The sequence below is a fragment of the Heterodontus francisci genome, chromosome 5, assembly GCF_036365525.1.
Source record: "Heterodontus francisci isolate sHetFra1 chromosome 5, sHetFra1.hap1, whole genome shotgun sequence".
Lineage (NCBI taxonomy): Eukaryota > Metazoa > Chordata > Chondrichthyes > Heterodontiformes > Heterodontidae > Heterodontus > Heterodontus francisci.
The window spans coordinates 8,771,604-8,792,890 of NC_090375.1; the positions used below are offsets into that span (position 1 = coordinate 8,771,604).

The 21,287-nt window shown below is 46.9% G+C and overlaps 1 protein-coding gene across 1 annotated transcript in view; it reads left to right on the forward strand.

Annotated features, from left to right (window-relative positions):
• Nucleotides 1-457: 457 nt before the first annotated feature.
• Nucleotides 458-21,287, forward strand: part of rmc1 (regulator of MON1-CCZ1) — a 66,566-nt gene continuing 45,736 nt past the window's right edge. Inside the window, exons 1-3 of the mRNA XM_068031029.1 lie at nucleotides 458-637; nucleotides 12,377-12,453; nucleotides 16,148-16,231. Coding sequence (XP_067887130.1) covers nucleotides 509-637; nucleotides 12,377-12,453; nucleotides 16,148-16,231 — 290 coding nt within the window. The 5' untranslated portion in view covers nucleotides 458-508. The remainder of the gene's footprint in view (nucleotides 638-12,376; nucleotides 12,454-16,147; nucleotides 16,232-21,287) is intronic.

The following is a 21,287-nucleotide window of genomic DNA, read 5'->3' on the forward strand; positions in this document are numbered from 1 at the left end:
TCTTCTCATTTCAGAGTTCCAGCATCTGCAGTATTTTGCTCTTATTATAGTGATGAGAAAGTAAGTCAATAATTTAATCTTCTCATTGAAAGATTCTTCACAAAAATGCACATTTGTTGTTTTGATTAATAGTAAGATAAACTTTTAATGCTGAAATTTTTCTTTCTGAAATTGTCTCACCACCCCCTACGTAAGACAAAAATTGTAAAGTGGTCCCAACAACTCGAAAAGGTTGGTCAACCCTGTTATAAATGTTACCCTTACCTGCAGGAAAACTACATTTAAAGAAAAATTACAATAAAAGAATTTAAATTTTAGATGCTCTTCTGACAAGCTCCGTCCAGCCTGTCATAAACTGCGCGTGCGCAGTAGACAGTCAGGATCAGGCCGCGCGTGCGCAGTGAACCGTCGGATATGGCCGCGCGTGCGCAGTGACTCAGCGGAGGGCAGCGCGCGTGCGTAGTACAGCAGGATAGCGGATGTAAACAGAGCCGGCGGCTGAGCGGTAATGATGATGGCGGCACCGGCATCACCACCACTACCGCAGGAGCATTATTTGGAGCTGTGCGATAGCCCCGTGCAGTTCGAGAAAGTCTCCGCCGTCAATAATGTCTTTTTCGATGAAGCCAATAAACAGGTGAGAGGGAGAAAGCGCGCGAACCGAGTCTCGAGCGGAGCTGCCGCCAACAACAACAACAACAACAACTCTTGTCAACAGCTCCGTCATCACTGACCCTCCGACAGCGCGGCGCTCCCTCAGTACGGCACCTCCGACAGCGCGGCGCTCCCTCAGTACGGCACCTCCGACAGCGCGGCGCTCCCTCAGTACGGCACCTCCGACAGCGCGGCGCTCCCTCAGTACGGCACCTCCGACAGCGCGGCGCTCCCTCAGTACGGCACCTCCGACAGCGCGGCGCTCCCTCAGTGCGGCACCTCCGACAGCGCGGCGCTCCCTCAGTACGGCACCTCCGACAGCGCGGCGCTCCCTCACCCTGGCACCTCCGACAGCGCGGCGCTCCCTCACCCTGGCACCTCCGACAGCGCGGCGCTCCCTCAGTACGGCACCTCAGACAGCGCGGCGCTCCCTCAGTATGGCACCTCCGACAGCGCGGCGCTCCCTCAGTACGGCACCTCCGACAGCGCGGCGCTCCCTCAGTACGGCACCTCCGACAGCGCGGCGCTCCCTCAGTGCGGCACCTCCGACAGCGCGGCGCTCCCTCAGTACGGCACCTCCGACAGCGCGGCGCTCCCTCACCCTGGCACCTCCGACAGCGCGGCGCTCCCTCACCCTGGCACCTCCGACAGCGCGGCGCTCCCTCAGTACGGCACCTCCGACAGCGCGGCGCTCCCTCAGTGCGGCACCTCCGACAGCGCGGCGCTCCCTCAGTACGGCACCTCCGACAGCGCGGCGCTCCCTCAGTACGGCACCTCCGACAGCGCGGCGCTCCCTCACCCTGGCACCTCCGACAGCGCGGCGCTCCCTCACCCTGGCACCTCCGACAGCGCGGCGCTCCCTCACCCTGGCACCTCCGACAGCGCGGCGCTCCCTCAGTACGGCACCTCCGACAGCGCGGCGCTCCCTCAGTACGGCACCTCCGACAGCGCGGCGCTCCCTCAGTACGGCACCTCCGACAGCGCGGCGCTCCCTCAGTACGGCACCTCCGACAGCGCGGCGCTCCCTCAGTACGGCACCTCCGACAGCGTGGCGCTCCCTCAGTACGGCACCTCCGACAGCGCGGCGCTCCCTCAGTGCGGCACCTCCGACAGCGCGGCGCTCCCTCAGTACGGCACCTCCGACAGCGCGGCGCTCCCTCACCCTGGCACCTCCGACAGCGCGGCGCTCCCTCACCCTGGCACCTCCGACAGCGCGGCGCTCCCTCACCCTGGCACCTCCGACAGCGCGGCGCTCCCTCAGTACGGCACCTCCGACAGCGTGGCGCTCCCTCAGTACGGCACCTCCGACAGCGCGGCGCTCCCTCAGTACGGCACCTCCGACAGCGCGGCGCTCCCTCAGTACGGCACCTCCGACAGCGCGGCGCTCCCTCAGTACGGCACCTCCGACAGCGCGGCGCTCCCTCAGTACGGCACCTCCGACAGCGCGGCGCTCCCTCAGTACGGCACCTCCGACAGCGCGGCGCTCCCTCAGTACGGCACCTCCGACAGCGCGGCGCTCCCTCAGTACGGCACCTCCGACAGCGCGGCGCTCCCTCAGTACGGCACCTCCGACAGCGCGGCGCTCCCTCAGTACGGCACCTCCGACAGCGCGGCGCTCCCTCAGTACGGCACCTCCGACAGCGCGGCGCTCCCTCAGTACGGCACCTCCGACAGCGCGGCGCTCCCTCAGTACGGCACCTCCGACAGCGCGGCGCTCCCTCAGTACGGCACCTCCGACAGCGCGGCGCTCCCTCAGTACGGCACCTCCGACAGCGCGGCGCTCCCTCAGTACGGCACCTCCGACAGCGCGGCGCTCCCTCAGTACGGCACCTCCGACAGCGCGGCGCTCCCTCAGTACGGCACCTCCGACAGCGCGGCGCTCCCTCAGTACTGACCCTCCGACAGCGCGGCGCTCCCTCAGTACTGACCCTCCGACAGCGCGGCGCTCCCTCAGTACTGACCCTCCGACAGCGCGGCGCTCCCTCAGTACTGACCCTCCGACAGCGCGGCGCTCCCTCAGTACTGCACTGAGTCTCAGCCTGGATTATATGTTCAAGTCTCTGTAGTGGATTTTGAATCTCTGATGCTCTGATTCAAGTGTGAATGATTTCAACTGAGCTAACACTGACAGTGTTTTACGCTTGCAATACTTTGTCCGTTTCAAATGCAGATTTATATTGAAGGATTTAAAATGATGCAGGGACTGTTGAGGTGGATGGATGATTTAATTCGATAGTTTTGAGAGAATTGGGACATGCAGTACTGTCTGTTTTCTACAATATAAAGACTGATCTGTCAGCCTATTACGATAACTGAGTTTTTAAACTACTCATTTATTTGGTAGCCCTCTTGAATCTTCTCCAGGACCATTAATGTTGCTATTGTGAGGTTAGGCAAGAATTTCCTTTCTGATCTAGGTGTAACAAAGTAATATAAACACCTTTGCAATTTGCTATACTTAACACATGCAGATAATGCTTGAAACACTCAGCACATCCGGCAGCACCTGTGGCTTGAGAAAGAGATAATGTTTCAGGTCAATGACGTATCAGCAGTTCTGTTTCTCTCTCCACAGGTGCTGTCTGCCCTACTGAGTATTTCAAGCATATTCTGGGTTTTTTAATTTCAGATTTCCAGCATATGCATCATTTTAGTTTTCCTTCTTTGTTGAGTGAGGTTTACTCTGCATCTGACATCTATACCTGACCTGGGAGGATTAGGTGCTGGCAGTGGGTGATCAATCCATTCTTTATTGCTGATGAGTGCACTGAGATGCTGAAAGTTGAAGGGGACACCATTGTCATTTATAAATTCTTCCAGTTGGATCCTTTGGTTCTGACGTATATCCCTTGCAATACCTGAAGGCAGACTTGCAGCCCTGAGATGAGCAAGAAGGCTGAGGGGTGACCGAATAGAGATCTTAGTATTAGTAAAAAAAAAAAGTGCTAGGGAAATTAATGGCGTTAAAGGCTGACAAATCCCCAGGGCCCGATAATCTACATCGCAGAGTACTAAAGGAAGTGGCCTTGGAAATAGTGGATGCATTGGTGGGTATCTTCCAAATTTCTACAGACTCTGGAGCAGTTCCTACAGATTGGAGGGTGGCAAATGTAACCCCATTATCTAAAAAATAAGGGAGAGAAAAAACAGGGAATTGCAGACCAGTTAGCCTTACATCAGTAGTGGGGAAAATGCTAGAGTCCAAAATAAAGGATAAGAAAGCAGAACACCTGGAAAGCATAAACGGGATTGGACAAAGTCAGCATGGGTTTACGAAAGAAGGTTTTCAAGAAGAAGTTAGATATAGCTCTTGGGTCTAAAGGGATCAAAGGGTATGGGGAGAAAGCGGGACAAGGTTACTGGGTTGGATGATCATAATGAATGGCAGAGCAGGCTCGAAGGGCCGAATGGCCTACTCCTGCTCCTATTTTCTATGTTTCTATGAAAGGGAAAGCATGCTTAACAAATTGCTGGAGTTTTTTGAGGATGTAACTAGTAGAATAGATAAGGGAGAACCAGTGGATGTGGTGTATTTGGATTTTCAGAAGGCTTTTGGTAAGGTCCCACATAAGAACAATAACAGAGAACAAAGAACAGTACAGCACAGGAACAGGCCATTCGGCCCTCCAAGCCTGCGCCGATCTTGATGCCTGCCTAAACTAAAACCTCATGCACTTCCGGGGTCCGTATCCCTCTATTCCCATCCTATTCATGTATTTGTCAAGATGTCTCTTAAACGTCTCTATGGTACCTGCTTCCACCACCTCCCCAGGCAACAAGTTCCATGCACTCACCACCCTCTGTGTAAAGAACTTGCCTCGCACATCCCCTCTAAACTTTGCCCCTCTCACCTTAAACCTATGTCCCCTAGTAACTGACTCTTCCACCCTGGGAAAAAGCTTCTGACTATCCACTCTGTCCATGCCGCTTATAACTTTGTAAACCTCTATCACGTTGCCCTTCCACCTCCGTCGTTCCAGTGAAAACAATTTGAGTTTATCCAACCTCTCCTCATAGCTAATGCCCTCCAGACGAGGCAACATCCTGGTAAACCTCTTCTGTACCCTCTCCAAAGCCTCCACGTCCTTCTGGTAGTGTGGCGACCAGAATTGCACGCAATATTCTAAGTGTGGCCTAACTAAGGTTCTGTACAGCTGCAACATGACTTGCCAATTTTTATACTCTTTGCCCCGACCGATGAAGGCAAGCATGCCGTATGCCTTCTTGACTACCTTATCCACCTACGTTGCCACTTTCAGTGACCTGTGGACCTGTATGCCCAGATCTCTCTGCCTGTCAATACTCCTAAGGGTTCTGCCATTTACTGTATACCTCCCACCTCCATTAGACATTCCAAAATGCATTACCTCACATTTGTCCGAATTAAACTCCATCTGCCATTTCTCCGCCCAAGTCTCCAACCGATCTATATCCTGCTGTATCCTCTGACAATCCTCATCACTGTCCGCAACTCCACCAACCTTTGTGTCGTCCGCAAACTTACTAATCAGACCAGCTACATTTTCCTCCTAATCATTTATAAAAACTACAAAGAGCAAAGGTCCCAGCACTGATCCCTGCGGAACACCACTGGTCACATCCCTCCATTCGGAAAAGCACCCTTCCACTGCTACCCTCTGTCTTCTATGACTGAGCCAGTTCTGTATCCATCTTGCCAGCTCCCCTCTGATCCCATGTGACTTCACCTTTTGTATCAGTCTGCCATGAGGGACCTTGTCAAAGGCTTTACTGAAGTCCATATAGATAACATCCACAGCCCTTCCTTCATCAATCATCTTTGTCACTTCCTCAAAAAACTCAATCAAATTAGTGAGACATGACCTCCCCTTCACAAAACCATGCTGCCTCTCGCTAATAAGTCCATTTGTTTCCAAATGGGAGTAAATCCTGTCCCGAAAAATCCTCTCTAATAATTTCCCTACCACTGACGTAAGGCTCACCGGCCTATAATTTCCTGGATTATCCTTGCTACCCTTCTTAAACAAAGGAACAACATTGGCTATTCTCCAGTCCTCTGGGACCTCACCTGTAGCCAATGAGGATGCAAAGATTTCTGTCAATACCCCAGCAATTTCTTCCCTTGCCTCCCTCAGTATTCTGGGGTAGATCCCATCAGGCCCTGGGGACTTATCTACCTTAATGCTTTGCAAGACACCCAACACCTCCTCCTTATTGATAATGAGATGACTGAGACTATCTACACTCTCTTCCCGAGACTCATCATCCACCAAGTCCTTCTCCTTGGTGAATACTGATGCAAAGTACTCATTTAGTACCTCGCCCATTTCCTTTGGCTCCACACATAGATTCCCTTCTCTGTCCTTGAGTGGGCCAACCTTTCCCTAGTTACCCTCTTGTTCTTTATATACGTATAAAAAGCCTTGTGACTTTCCTTAATCCTGTTTGCCAATGACTTCTCATAACCCCTTTTAGCCCTCCTGACTCTTTGCTTAAGTTCCTTCCTACTGTCTTTATATTCCTCAAGGGATTCGTCTGTTCCTAGCCTTCCAGCCCTTATGAATGCTTCCTTTTTCTTTTTGACGAGGCTCACATTATTCCACATTATCCAAGGTTCCCGAAATTTGCCAAACTTGTCTTTCTTCCTCACAGGAACATGCTGGTCCTGGATGCTAATCAACTGACATTTGAAAGACTCCCACATGTCAGATGTTGCTTTACCCTCAAACAGCCGCCCCCAATCTAAATTCTTCAGTTCCTGCCTAATATTGTTATAATTAGCCTTCCCCCAATTTAGCACCTTCACCCGAGGACTACTCTTATCCTTATCCACAAGTACCATAAAACTTTTGGAATTATGGTCACTGTTCCTGAAATGCTCCCCTACTGAAACTTCGACCACCTGGCCGGGCTCATTCCCCAATACCAGGTCCCATCCCTAGTTGGACTATCTACGTATTGTTTCAAGAAGCCCTCCTGGATGCTCCTTACAAATTCTGCCCCATCCAAGCCCCTAGCACTAAGTGAGTCCCAGTCAATAGAGGGGAAGTTAAAATCACCCACCACTACAACCCTGTTACCTTTACATCTTTCCAAAATCTGTCTACATATCTGCTCCTCTACCTCCTGCTGTCTGTTGGGAGGCCTGTAGTAAACCCCCAACATTGTGACTGCACCCTTCCTATTCCTGAGCTCCACCCATATTGCCTCACTGCATGACCCCTCCGAGGTGTCCTCCCGCAGTACAGCTGTGATATTCTCCTTAACCAGTAATGCAACTCCCCCACCCCTTTTACATCCCCCTCTATCCCGCCTGAAGCTTCTAAATCCTGGAACATTTAGCTGCCAATCCTGTCCTTCCCTCAACCAAGTCTCTGTAATAGGCACAACATCATAGTTCGAAGTACTAATCCAAGCTCTAAGTTCATCTGCCTTACCTGTTATACTGCTTGCATTGAAACAAATGCACTTTAGACCACCAGTCCCGCTGTTCTCCACAACATCTCCCTGCCTGCTCTTCCTCTTAGTCTTACTGGTCTTATTTACTAGTTCCCCTTCATTTATTTCACTTGCTGTCCTACTGCTCTGGTTCCCACCCCCCGACCACACTAGTTTAAACCCTCCCAGCTAGCAAACCTCGCAGCCAGGATATTTGTGTCCCTCCAGTTTAGATGCAACCCGTCCTTCTTGTACAGGTCCCATCTGTCCCTGGAGAGATCCCAATGGTCCAGATATCTGAAACCCTCCCTTCTACACCAGCTGTTCAGCCACGTGTTTAGCTGCACTATCTTCCTATTTCTAGCCTCACTGGCACGTGGCACAGGGAGTAATCCCGAGATTACAACCCTAGAGGTCCTGTTTTTTAACTTTCTACTTAACTCCCTAAACTCCACCTGCAGGACCTCATCACTCTTCCTGCCTATGCCGTTGGTACCGAGGCGTACCACAACCTCTGACTGTTCACCCTCCCCCTTCAGAATGCCCCCTGTCCGTTCAGAGAGGTTCGTGTGCAAAATTAAAGCACATGGGATTGGGGGTAATATACTGGCAACGACTGAGAATTGGTTGACAGACAGAAGACAGAGAGTTGGAATAAACGGGTCTTTTTCGGTGTGGCAGGCAGTAACTAGTGGGGTACCGCAGAGTTCAGTGCTTGGCCCCCAGCTATTCACAATATATATTAATGACTTGGGTAAGGGAACTAAATGTAACATTTCCAATTTTGCAGACGGCACAAAGCTGGCGGGGGGGGGGGGGGGGGCGGGCGTGGAAGTGAGCTGTGAGGAGGATGTAGAGGCGCCAGTGTGATTTGGACAAGTTGGGTGAGTGGGAAAATGCATGGCAGATGCAGTATAAATGTGAAGTTATCCACTTTGGTTGTAAAAACAGAAAGACAGATTATTATCTGAATGGTGATAGATTGGGAAAGGGGCAGGTGCAACGACACCTGGGTGTCCTTGTACACCAGTCGCTGAAAGCAATCATTCAGGTGCAGCAAGCAGTTAGGAAGGCGAGTGGTATGTTGGCCTTCATTGCAAGAGGATTTGAGTACAGGAGCAAGGATGTCTTACTGCAGTTGTACAGGGCCTTGGTGAGACCACATCTGGAGTATTGTGTGCAGTTTTTGTCTCCTTATCTAAGGAAGAATGTTCTTGCCATGGAGGGAGTGCAAAGATGATTTACTAGGCTGATTCCTGGGATGGCAGGATTGACGTACGAGGAGAGATTGGGTCGACTAGGCCCATATTCACTAAAGTTTAGAAGAATGAGAGGGGATCTCATTCTAACAGGACTAGACAGGCTAGATGCAGGGAGGATGTTCCCGATGGCTGGGGAGTCGCGAACCAGGGGTCACAGTCTCAGGATACGGGGTATGCCATTTAGAACCGAGATGAGGAGAAATTTCTTCACTCAGAGGGTGGGGAACCTGTGGAATTCTCTACTGCAGAAGGCAGTGGAGGCCAAGTCATTAAATATATTCAAGCAGGTGTTAGATATATTTCTTAATGCCAAAGGGATCAAGGGACATGGGGAGAAAGTGGGAACAGGATACTGAATTAGACGATCAGCCATGATCTCTTTTGAATGGCGGAGCAGGCCCGAAGGGCCAAAAGGCCTACTTCTGCTCCTAGTTTCTATGTTAAAATTATGAAAGGTTGTGATGGAGTGGGTAAGATGGTCACCAAGCAATCCAATAGGGAATTCGGAAGAAATGTATTTCCCCAAAAAGTGGTGAGAATGTGGAACTTGATACCACAGGGAGTGGTTGAAACGAAAAGTATAGATGCATTCAAGGGGAAGCTAGTCAAACATATGAGGGAGAAGAGAATAGAGGGTTAGGATGATAGTTTTAGATGAGGAAAGATGGAGGAGGCTTGAGGGGAACATAAAACACTGGCATGGACTAGTTGGCCTGTTTCTGTGTGTATATCCTGTGTAATTTGTTGAGATAACAGATGACACTGTAGGCTTCTGAAGAACACCCATTAATACAGATGCCAGCTTCCTAATCTTACCCCGTATGCAGTGCTCCACCTTTTAGTTTCCTCTCACTAGTAGAAATTGCTGAACTGATTCAGTTTATTTCTAGTTATTCTGAGGATGTGACCGTTGCTGGCAAGGTCAGCATTTATCACCCATTTCTAGTTGCCCCTTGAGAAGGTGGTGGCGAGCCAACTTCCTGAACTGCTGCAGTCCATGTGGTGTAGGTACACCCACAGTGATGTTAGGAAGGGTGTTCCAGGATTTTGACCCAGCAACAGTGAAGGAACGGTGATATAGTTCCAAGTCGGGATGGTGTGTGACTAGGAGGGGAGCTTGGAGATGGTGGTGTTCTCATGCATTTGCTGTCCTCATGTCTCAAAGACTGAGTCTGCCTGTAAACTTGCCTCCTACTGGAAGACAACAACCAAGAGAGTGTTCTCTGCGCATTAGATGAGATGCCCACCTCTGACCTGCTCACCCACAAGTCCTGATGCTGCTGTTTCTACCTGCTGCTGCCTCTAAATTGGCGACTCAACTGAGTGCCACTGTTACTGCCACTCACTAAAGTACAGAGAGACAAAGAGCGAAGTAAAAACAAAAGAGCAAGAAAGCGAAACACAAGAAAAGAGCAGAGATGGGGTTGAGATAGTAGCAAAGGAGGAGACAAGTGAATACAGAGAAACAGTAAATAATAACAAGTGAATCTAAACTTGACTATTCCAATGCTCCCCTGGCCGGCCTCCCATCTCCCTAAACTTGAGCTCATCCTAACTCGCACCAGTTCCCCATCACCCCTGTGCTCACTGACCTACTTTGGCTCTTAGTGTGGCAACGTCTCAATTTTAAACTTTTCATCCTTGTTTTATAATCCCTCTGTGGCCTCGCTGCTCCCTACCTCTGTAATCTCCAGCCCACAGCCCTGCTCCAATTCTGGCCTAATTGCTTCACTGTTGGACGTGCCTTCAGCTGCCAAGGTCCTAAGCTCTGGAATTCTCTCCCTAAGCCTCTCTGCCACTCCTTCCTCCTTTAAGATGCTCATTTAAAACTCCCTCTTTGACCATGTTTTTGGTCACCTGTCCTAATAATGCCTTATGTGGCTTGTTAACAAATTTTGCTTCTGTGGAGTGTCTCGGGACATTTTACTACATTAAGGGTGCTATATAAATGCAGGTTGTGTGAAAAGGGCGAATGAATGAGGTGAAGGCAGAGCAAGCAATGTGGGGTGCATTTGCAGTGGAACTGTATCATGGGTTTCTGCCCTGTACTCGTGCTGAAGTGTTAAATGCATCGTTAATTGGCATGGTCCAATCGCTTTTCTTTTATTTCTTTCTTGGGATGTAGGTGTTACTGGCGAGGCCAGCATTTGTTGCCCATGCCTAATTGCTCTTGACAACTGAGTGGCTTGCTAGGCCATGTCAGAGGGCAGGTAAGAGCCAACCACATTACCATGGGTCAGGAGTCACATGTAGGCCAGACCAGGTAAGGACAGCAGATTTCCTTCCCTAAAAGACATTCGTGAACCAGATGGGTTTTTACAACAATCAATGACAGCTTCATGGCACCATTACTGAGATTAGCTTTCAATTCCAGATTTTTATGAATTAATTGAATTTAAATTCCACCAGCTAGCGTGGTGCCATTTGAACCCATGTCCCCCAGGGCGTTAACCTGGGTCAGTAAAAGCAAAATACTGCAGATGTTGGAAATCTGAAATGAAACAGAAAGTGCTGGAAATACTCAGCAGGTCGGGCAGCATCTGTGGAGAGAGAAGTAGAGTTAATGTTTCAGGCCTGTGACCTTTCATCAAAACTGGCAAAGGTTAAGCAAGTGAAGGGGGGGTTGCGGTGTGGTTTGGTGAGGAAGAGAACAAAAGGAGAGGTGTGTGATAGGGCAGAGGGCAGGAGAGATTAAATAACAAAACTGTCATGGGGCAAAGGCAAAGACCGTGTTAGTGCTTGTGGTGAAAGACAAAGCATTAGTACAGAGAGATTGTTAATGGCAGAGTAATGAGCAGCTCTGTTCTCATGAAAAAACAGGCACATGGTTAAAAAATATAAAAAATGGCCAGTCATGCTCTGAAATTGTTGAACTCCAGGTTGAGTGGCACTCTACAGCCTTGCAGAATCAAAAGATCAGGTACTGCTCCTGAAGCTTGCATTGATGTTCAATGGAACACTGCAGCAGGCCAAGGAGCAAAATGTGGGCATGAGTGCAGTGGGGGTGGTGGGGGGGGGGGGTGGGTGGCAGTGTTGAAATGACAAGCAACCGGAATCTCAGGGTCTGAGCAGAGTGTTCCGCAAAATGGTCTCCCCAATGTAGAGGCAATCGTATTTAGATCAGCAAGTTAGCCTAGGTCTCTGGATTACTAGCTCAGTAACATTAACACTATGCCATCTTCTCCTGCGACAGTTTGAACACTTCAATAACTATACTTGTGACACCAGTGATCCCATCGCCTCTGTTGTGTGTTGATTTGCATCCACCTGGGAATTGGCTGAGTTTATCCAAACACATTTCACACACAACCATGTCAGTTAAGAATGAGCAAGGAGATTCCTGTCTCACCAGTCTGAAAATATCAATTACAGGGCAGGGCACAGTTTAATGTACTAGTAATTACTACTCTACAAGTAGGGATAATACAGTTGTCAGCACAGTTATCACAAACGAACATAACTTGATTTTATAATTACAGCCTCATAGCTTCAGCTGGGTTCAATTTGATGTCTACCTTGACTCAATGGGTAGCACTCTCACCTCCGAGTCAGAAGGTCATGGGTTTTAGTCCCACTCCAGAGATCTGTGCATATAATCCAAGCTGACACTCCCAGTGCAATACTGAGGGAGTGCTCGACTGTCGAAGGCGCCATCCTTTGAACAAGATGTAAAACTGAGATCCCATGGTACTATTTCGAAGAACAGGGGAGCTCTCCCTGATGTCCAGCATAGTAATTATCCCTCTATCAACATCACTAGAAAAAGAGATCATTCTCATATTGCTGTTTGTGGGAGCTTGTTGTATGCAAATTGGCTGCTGTATTTCTGACATTACACAGCAGTGACTGCAATTCAAAAGTATCTAATTGGCTGTGAAGTGTTTTGGGACGTCCAGAAGTTCTGAAAGCAGACGCTAACAGGTAGAAATGATAAGCTTTCAGCCCTAAGTCCATAACTTGAGTGATAATATAGAGATATGTTATTTATTGGATTGGATAGCAGATTTTGTTTTTAAGTGCATTTTTCAATTTGCTGTTCATAGGTGTTTGCTGTTCGATCTGGGGGAGCTACTGGTGTGGTGGTTAAAGGGCCCGATGACAAGAGCTGCATCTCTTTCAGGTAAAGCATGTTGCAAAATCAAAGTGCAGATATTTGAGACCACATATGCTGTAGTTATCAAGTAGAAATTGGAAGGTGTTCTTTAAACACATTCTCCGCTCATCTTCCCAAACCGCTCTCTATGATGTTAAAAACTAATCTTAAGAAAGATCCTCTAGCTTTGTAGAATAATGTTGATGTGTAATAATGAGGCAAGAACACATTATGGGCTCACTGGAGATGGTCCACCTTAAACATTACACATATTGCATTTACTACAACTATTAACACGCCCTTTTGCCTTTTGTTCCGTTACATCTCTGTCATTTAATCTCTCCTGCCCTCCGCTCTATCATAAACCTTCCCTTTTGTCCATTCCCCTCCCCCCCACCCCCCACGCTCTCCCCTTTCACCTGCTCAAAGCCTGTTACATTTCTACCTACGAACAGACAAATTAGGAGCAGGAGTCGGCCACTCGGTCCTTCGAGCCTGCTCCGCCATTCAGTAAGATCATGGCTGAACTGATTACTCCATATTTCCACCTACCCCCAATAACCTTGCACCCCCTTGCTTATCAGGAATCTATCTAGCTGTGCCTTAAAAATATTCAAAGACTCTGCTTCCACCGCCTTTTGAGGAAGAGAATTCCAAAGACTCACGACCCTCTGAGAGAAAAGAATTCTCCTCATCTGTCTTAAATGGGCGACCCCTTATTTTTAAACAGTGACCCCTAGTTCTATATTCTCCCACAAGGAGAAACATCCTTTCCACATCCATATAATAAAAGCAAAATACTGCAGATGCTGGAAATCTGAAACAAAAACAAGAAATGCTGGAATCACTCAGCAGGTCTGGCAGCATCTGTGGAAAGAGAAGCAGAGTTAACGTTTCGGGTCAGTGACCCTTCTTCGGAACGCAGAGTTAACGTTTCGGGTCAGTGACCCTTTCCACATCCACCCTGTCAAGACCCCTTAGGATCTTGTATGTTTCAATCAAGTCGCCTCTTACTCTTCTGAATTCTACTGGATACAAGCCTAGTCTGTCCAAAACAGCTACTAGAATTTTAGACTTGGGTAAGGCTGACTTTACCGAAATGAGACAGAGACTGTCCACGGTAAACTGGGTAGATCTGTTAATGGGTCAAACGACTGAAGAACAGTGGAGAATATTAAAAGAAACATTTAACAAAATACAGATCAAGTATATACCCCTGAGAGGAAAAAGCTCCACTTCACAGAAAAAACAGCCATGGACAACTAAAGAGATTAGGGATAGCATAAAACAAAAAGGGCTTACAAAAATGCAGCACAGATCCGGCCGAATGGGATTGATACAAAGAACAGCAAAGGGTCACAAAGCAGCTTATAAGAGCTGCTAAAAGAGATTATGAAAGGAAACTTGCAAGGGACATCAAAATCAATAAGAAGAAATGTTTTAGTTACATAAAGGGAAAACGGGTGGTCAAGAGCAATGTAGGCCCATTAAAAGCTGAAAATGGAGATATTGTCATTGATAATGGGGAAATGGCAGACATGTTGAACAATTACTTTGCCTCAGTATTTACAGTAGAAAAGGAGGATAACTTGCCGGAAGTCCTGAAAAAATTAATAGCCGATAGGGGACAGGGACTTAATACAATTAACGTAAGTAAAACATCAGTAACAAGGAAATTAATGGAACTAAAGAGTGAGAAATCCCCAGGACCTGATGGTTTCCATCCGAGGGTGTTAAAGGAAGTAGGGGAGCACATTGTAGATACCCTAACTATAGTCTTTCAGAGTTCCCTAGATTCAGGAGTGGTCCCTCTGGATTGGAAAATTGCACATGTCACTCCACTTTTTAAGAAGGGTGAAAGGGGAAACCAAGGAAATTACAGACCAGTTAGCCTGATATTTGTGGTGGGCAGGTTGCTGCAGTCTATAATCAAGGATAGGGTGACTGAACACCTAGAAAAATTTCAGTTAATCAGGGACAGCCAGCATGGATTCATGACGGGAAGGTCATGCCTGACAAATCTCATTGAATTTTTTTGAAGAGGTGACTAAGGTAGTGGAAAGGGGAATGTCTATGGATGTTATTTATATGGACTTCCAGAAGGCATTTGATAAAGTCCCACATAAGAGACTATTAACTAAGGTAGAAGCCCATAGAGTTGAGGGCAAATTATTGACATGGTTAGGAAGTTGGTTGAGTGGTAGGCACAGAGAGTGGGGATAATGGGTAAGTACTCCGATTGGCAGGATGCGACTAGTGGTGTCCAGCAGGGATCTGTGTTGGGGCCTCAATTATTCACATTATTCATTAATGATTTGGATGATGGCATAGTAAGTCATATATCCAAATTTTCTGATGATACAAAGTTAGGTGGCACTGTAGGCAGTCTAGATGATAGCATAAAATTGCAAAGAGATAATGACAGACTAGGTGAGTGGGCAAAACTGTGGCAGTTGGATTTCAATGTGGCCAAGTGTGAGATTATCCATTTTGGACCAAAAAGGGTAGTGCCAGGGTACTTTCTAAATGGGAAGAGGTTAAGTACAGTGGATGTCCAAAGAGACTTGGGGGTTCAGGTGCATAGATCTTTAAAATGCCACGAGCAAGTGCAGAAAATAATCAAAAAGGCTAAGGGAATGCTAGCCTTTATATCTAGAGGATTGGAGTATAAAAACACACAGGTTATGCTGTAGCTGTACAAAACCCTGGTTAGACCCCACTTGTAGTACTGTGAGCAGTTCTGGGCACCACACCTTAGGAAGGATATATTGGCCATAGAGGGAGTGCAACGTAGGTTTACAAGAATGATACCTGGACTACAGGGGTTAAGTTACGAGGAGAGATTACACAAATTAGGCCTGTTTTTGCTAGAATTTAGAAGGTTAAGGGGTGATCTGATCGAAGTCTTCAAGATATTAACAGGAAAAGACAGGCTAGATAAAGATAAACTATTTCCACTGGTTGGAGACTCTAAAACTAGGGGGCATAGTCTAAAAATTAGGACCAGACCGTTCAGGAGAGATGTTGGGAAGCACTTCTTCATGCAAAGGGTGGTAGAGGTTTGGAACTCTCTCCCACAAACAGCAGTTGAAGCTAGAACAGTTGTTAATTTTAAATCTGAGGTAGATAGATTTTTGTTAAGCAAAAATGTTAAGGGATATGGGCCAAAGGCAGGTATATGGAGTTAGGCTGCAGATCAGCCATGATCTCATTGAATGGTAGGACAGGCTCGAGGGGCTGAATGGCTGCCTCCTGTTCCTAACTTCGCATGTTCCAATCTTTCCTTGTAAGACAGCCTAGCCTGCCCATTCTGGGTATTAGTCTAGTAAGCCTTCTCTGTACTGCCTCCAAGGCATTTACATCTTTCCTTAAATAAGGAGACCAGTACTGTACACAGTACTCCAGATGTGGTCTCACCAACGCCCTGTATAGCTGAAGCATAACCTCCCTACTTTTATATTTAATTCCCCTTGCGATAAATGATAACATTCTATTAGCTTTCCTAATTACTTGCAGTATCTGCATACTAACCTTTTGCGATATCCTTTGTCAGTTCTGATGAAAGGTCACAGACCTGAAACTTTAACTGTGTTTCACTTTCCACAGATACTGCCAGACCTGCTGACTATTTCTGGCACTTTGTGTTTATTGCATTTAATGAATTTCTGCATTTTTATACACCAGCTAAGATTATTAGAATTGTTTTATTTCATTGTTTCAGTGACAAAGTGCTACAGGTTGGTGTTCATACAGTCTTTATTCCATCTGGAATCCAAAACACGTGTGATGAAATTGTTTTGAGCCAGTTAGTCTCCTTTATAAAACACTTATATACAACCAACTTCCTCCACATTCAGTCTGAACACACAAAATTGCTGGAAGCACTCAACAGGTCAAGCAGTATCTGTGGAGCGAGAAACCGTTAACACTTCAGACTGATGATCTTTCGTCAGAACTGGGAGAAGCTAGAGATGTAACAAATCATAAGCTAGTACAGAACCAGGAACAAGGGGGAAGGAAGAGGAGGAAAGAACAAAGGGAAGTCCTGTGATATGGTGGAGGACAGGAGAGATTAAATGGCAAAAGGAGATGATGGTGAAAGGCAAAAGGAGGTGGTAATGGGACAAGTAACGAAACAAAAGATGGAGCTATAAACAGCAACAGCAGAACTATTGCCCGCACCTGCTGTTTGAATTAAATGGGAACAGTGGTTATGCTCTGTATCAAGACATGCCTTGTGTCTTTAAGCTAGGTGGAGCTAATTAGTAAAGTAGCTGTGAATACTTGAACATTCTTTTCAGACAGTATCCTATTCTCCTCCCCAGCACCTGCACATCCATAGATAGGAGCTAAAAAACTCACTGGTTCCTGATTGTGGTGATACATTGCAGCAGGGCTGTGTGGTTCCAGGTTTAGTACCTTCCTTTGGTGTCTTTATTTCCACTTTGTGACTTGAGCTATTAATATTAAAGGGAAGCAGTAAAATAAAAGCAAAATACTGCGGATGCTGGAAATCTGAAACAAAAACAAGAAATGCTGGAATCACTCAGCAGGTCTGGCAGCATCCGTGGAAAGAGAAGCAGAGTTAACGTTTCGGGTCAGTGACCGAAAGTGTTCCAAAGAAGGGTCACTGACCCGAAACGTTAACTCTGCTTCTCTTTCCACAGATGCTGCCAGACCTGCTGAGTGATTCCAGCATTTCTTGTTTTTGTTAAAGGGAAGCAGTCTTGTCTAGATGAAGAACGTTTGCCAATATCTTTTATTAATTTTCCCTCAATGTGATAACATTGAAATGTATTTCTTACTGTGAAGGAATGATTTATATAATAAAGCCAAGTTTACACTAGTTTATTATAAAAACAGTGGCACTTGAAACACTGCCTCAGTACAATTTTGCCAATAGTTACCACAGGACCTTAAATTATTGTGCTTTTTAACACAGCTAATCTGCTAAAAAAATATAGAACATTATTCTGCTTACAGCTTATAAGAATTTGCTTACGGCAACAACTTGCATTAATATAACACCTGACCTGTGGCACCTCACAGGAACGTTGTCAGATGACATTTGACACCAGACCACAGAAGGAGTTATTAGGTTACCAAATAAGGAGCGTCTTAAAGGAAGACAGATGTAGCGAGGCGGAGAGGTTTAGGGAGGGAATTCTGGAATTTGGGACCTATACAGCTGAAGACATGGCTGCCAATGCTGGAGTGATGGAAATTGAGAATGCACAAGAGACCAGAATTTGGACAGTGTAGCAACCTTGGAGGGTTTTAGGGCTGGACTGGGAGCTAATGTAGGTCAGTGAGCACAGTAGGTGATGGGTGAATGAGAGTTGATGCCAGTTCGGATACAGACCGTAGGACTTTTGGATGAGCTCAAGTTTGTTGGGGTCGTTTTGGCTGGGGGAGGGGCGTGGATGCGAGGGGTGGTGTGGGGGACTGCAGGGCAGGGTTGGAATTTGGCTAAGAGAACCATGGAGCTAACAAAGGTTTCAGCAGCAGGTGAGCTGAGGTAAAGGTTGAGATGGGCGATATGGAGCTGGAAGTAGGCAGTCTTGGTGATACAGTGGGTATGGGTCAGAAGCTCATTTTGGGGTTATGAATAGTCTGGTTCAGTGTTGGACAATGGCTGTTGAGGAGGATGGAATTAGTGGCTGGGGGACAGAGTTTATGGCAGGGTCTGACGACATTGACTTTGGACTTCCTAATACATTACCAAAAATGTACTTGCTTTACAAAAAATTCAATTACACTGGACCTGTTCAATTGAAGTATCTTTGAAGTTGATGGTATAAAAGTGATGTGAGGTGCCAGTGTGTTGTTGAATGTATATTTCAGCTTTTCAGTAGCACAATACAGGTAGCAGCTTCAGGAGTTTTGTTTCCTTGGCAGGCATTCAAAAAATCTACATACTGTGGTAAAATTTATAATATTTCTTTAATTCTTGAAGTGTAGAAATTGATCTGAGCAGATGAAGGCTTACTATGCTCATTTGATGTTTCTCTGTCATTTTATCACAGCTGTTAACGTGCACATTTTCAGTCAGCTAGCACCTCTGCTGACATGGCATACAATGTTTTATCTGCTAAGATTACAAGAAGAATTTCTGAGGTTATCAGACAACAAATGCGCATTTGATTGTTGAATTTCAATACATAGTTATTAGTTTCCTGTAGGGATAGAATTGAAAAGCAAAGAAATTATGTTAAACTTCCTATGAACCTTGGTTAGACCAAACGTGGAGTATTGTGAACAGTTATGGTCTCCATATCAAAGAAATATAGAGGTACTGGAGAAGGGGCAAAAAAGATTTACAAGGGTGATAACAACTGAAAGGTTATAGCTATCAGGAAAGATTGATCAGACTGTGGCTCTTTTCTTAAGCAAAGAGAAGACTGAGGGGTGACCCGATCGCAATCATTAAATTTATGAAGGGCTTTGATAGAGTAGACGTAAAGAAGATGTTTCCTCTTGTGGCAGAATCCAAAACTAGGGACCATAAATATAAGATAGTCACTAATAAATCCAACAGGGAATTCAGGAGAAACTTCTTTACCCAGAGAGTGGTGAGAATGTGGAATTTGTTACCACAGGGAGTAGTTGAGGTGAATAGCATAGATGCAATTAAGAGGAAGCTGGATAAACATATAAGGGAGAAAGAAATAACAATTTATATTCGTATAGCACCTTTAACATAATATATCCCAAGGCGCTTCACAGATGCATTATGAAACAAAGTATGACACTGAGCCACATAAAGGAGATGTTAGGTCAGATGATCAAAAGCCTGATCAAAGAGGTAGATTTTAAAAAGTGTCTTAAAGATGAAGGTGAGGTAGAGAGGTGTAGGGAGGGTATTCCAGAGCTAAGGGCCTAGGCAACTGAAGGCGCTGCCACCAATAGTGGAGGGACTAAAATTAGGGATGCTCAAGAGGTCAGAATTGGATGAGTGTCGATACCTTTTTTTAAATTCATTCCTAGGATGTGGGCGTTGCTGGCTAGGCCAACATTTATTACTCATCCCTAATTGCCCTTGAGAAGGTGGTGGTGAGCTGCCTTCTTGAACTGCTGCAGTCCATGTGGGGTAGGTTCACCCACAGTGCTGTTGGATTTTAGATTTAGATTTAGAGATACAGCACTGAAACAGGCCCTTCGGCCCACTGAGTCTGTGCCGACCATTAACCACCCATTTATACTAATCCTACACTAATCCCATATTCCTATCACATCCTCACCTGTCCCTATATTCCCCTACCCCCTACCTATAACTAGTGGCAATTTATAATGGCCAATTCACCTATCAACCTGCAAGTCTTTTTGGCTGTGGGAGGAAACCGGAGCACCCGGAGAAAACCCACGCAGACGCAGGGAGAACTTGCAAACTCCACACAGGCAGTACCCGGAATTGAACCCGGGTCGCTGGAGCTGTGAGGCTGCGGTGATAACCACTGCACCACTGTGCCACCTGGAAGGGAGTTCCAGGATTTTGACCCAGCGACAGTGAAGGAATGGAGATATAGTTCCCAGTCAGGATGGTGAGAGGCTTGGAGGGGAACTTGCAGGTGGTGGTGTTCCCATGCGACTGCTGCCCTTGTCGTTCTAGGTGGTAAAGGTCGTGGGTTTGGAGGTGCCGACAAGGAGCCTTGGTGCATTGCTGCAGTGCATCTTGTAGATGGTACACACTGCTGCTACTGTGCATTGGTGGTGGAGGGAGTGAATGCTTGTGGGTGGGGTGCCAGTCAAGCAGGCTGCTTTGTCCTGGATGGTGTCGAGCTTCCTGAGTGTTGTTGGAGCTGCACCCATCCAGGCAAGTGGAGAGTATTCCATCACACTCCTGACTTGTGCCTTGTAGATGGTGGACAGGCTTTGGGGAGTCAGGAGGTGAGTTACTCGCCTCAGGATTCCTAGCCTCTGACCTGCTCTTGTATTTATTTGGCTACTTCAGCTTCTTGTCAATGGTAACCCCCGGATGTTGTTAGCTTGGGATTCAATGATCGTAATGCCATTGATTGTCAAGGGGAGATGGTCAGATTCTCTTTTGTTGGAGATGATCATGCCCTGGCACTTGTGTGGCGCGTATGTTACTTCCCACTTATCAGCCCAAGCCTGGATATTGTTCAGATCTTGCTGTATTTCTACACGGACTGCTTCAGTATCTGAGGGGTTGCGAATGGTGCTGATCATATTGCAGTCATCAGCGAACATCCCTACTTCTGACCTTTATGATTGAAGGAAGGTCATTGATTAAGCAGCTGAAGATGTTTGGGCCTAGGACACTACCCTGAGGAACTCCCGCAGTGATGTCCTGGAGCTGAGATGATTGACCTCCAACAACCACAACCATCCTGCTTTGCGCTAGGTAATACCCCAACCAACGGAGAGTTTTCCCCTTGATTCCCATTGTCTCCGGTTTTGCTAGGGATCCTTAATGCCATACTCGGTCAAATGCTGCCTTGATGTCGAGGGCAGTCACTCTCACCACACCTCTTGAGTTCAGCTCTTTTGTCCATGTTTGAGCCAAGGCTGTAATGAGGTTAGGAGCTGAGTGGCCCTGGTGGAACCCAAACTGAGCATCACTGAGCAGGTTATTGCGAAGCAAGTGCTGCTTGATGGCACTGTTGAAAGCCTAGAGGAGTATAGAAAGTGCAGGGTGAAGTAAAAAAGGAAATTGGAAAAGTAAAGCGAGGACATGAAAAATTATTGGCAAGTAAAATCAAGGAAAGCCCGAAGATGTTTTGTCAGTACTTTAAGAGCAAGAGGATAACGAAGGAAAGGGTAGGGCCTATCAGGGTTGTACAAGGGAACGTGCGTGGATGCAGAAGATGTGGACAGGGTTCTTAATGAGTTCTTTGTCT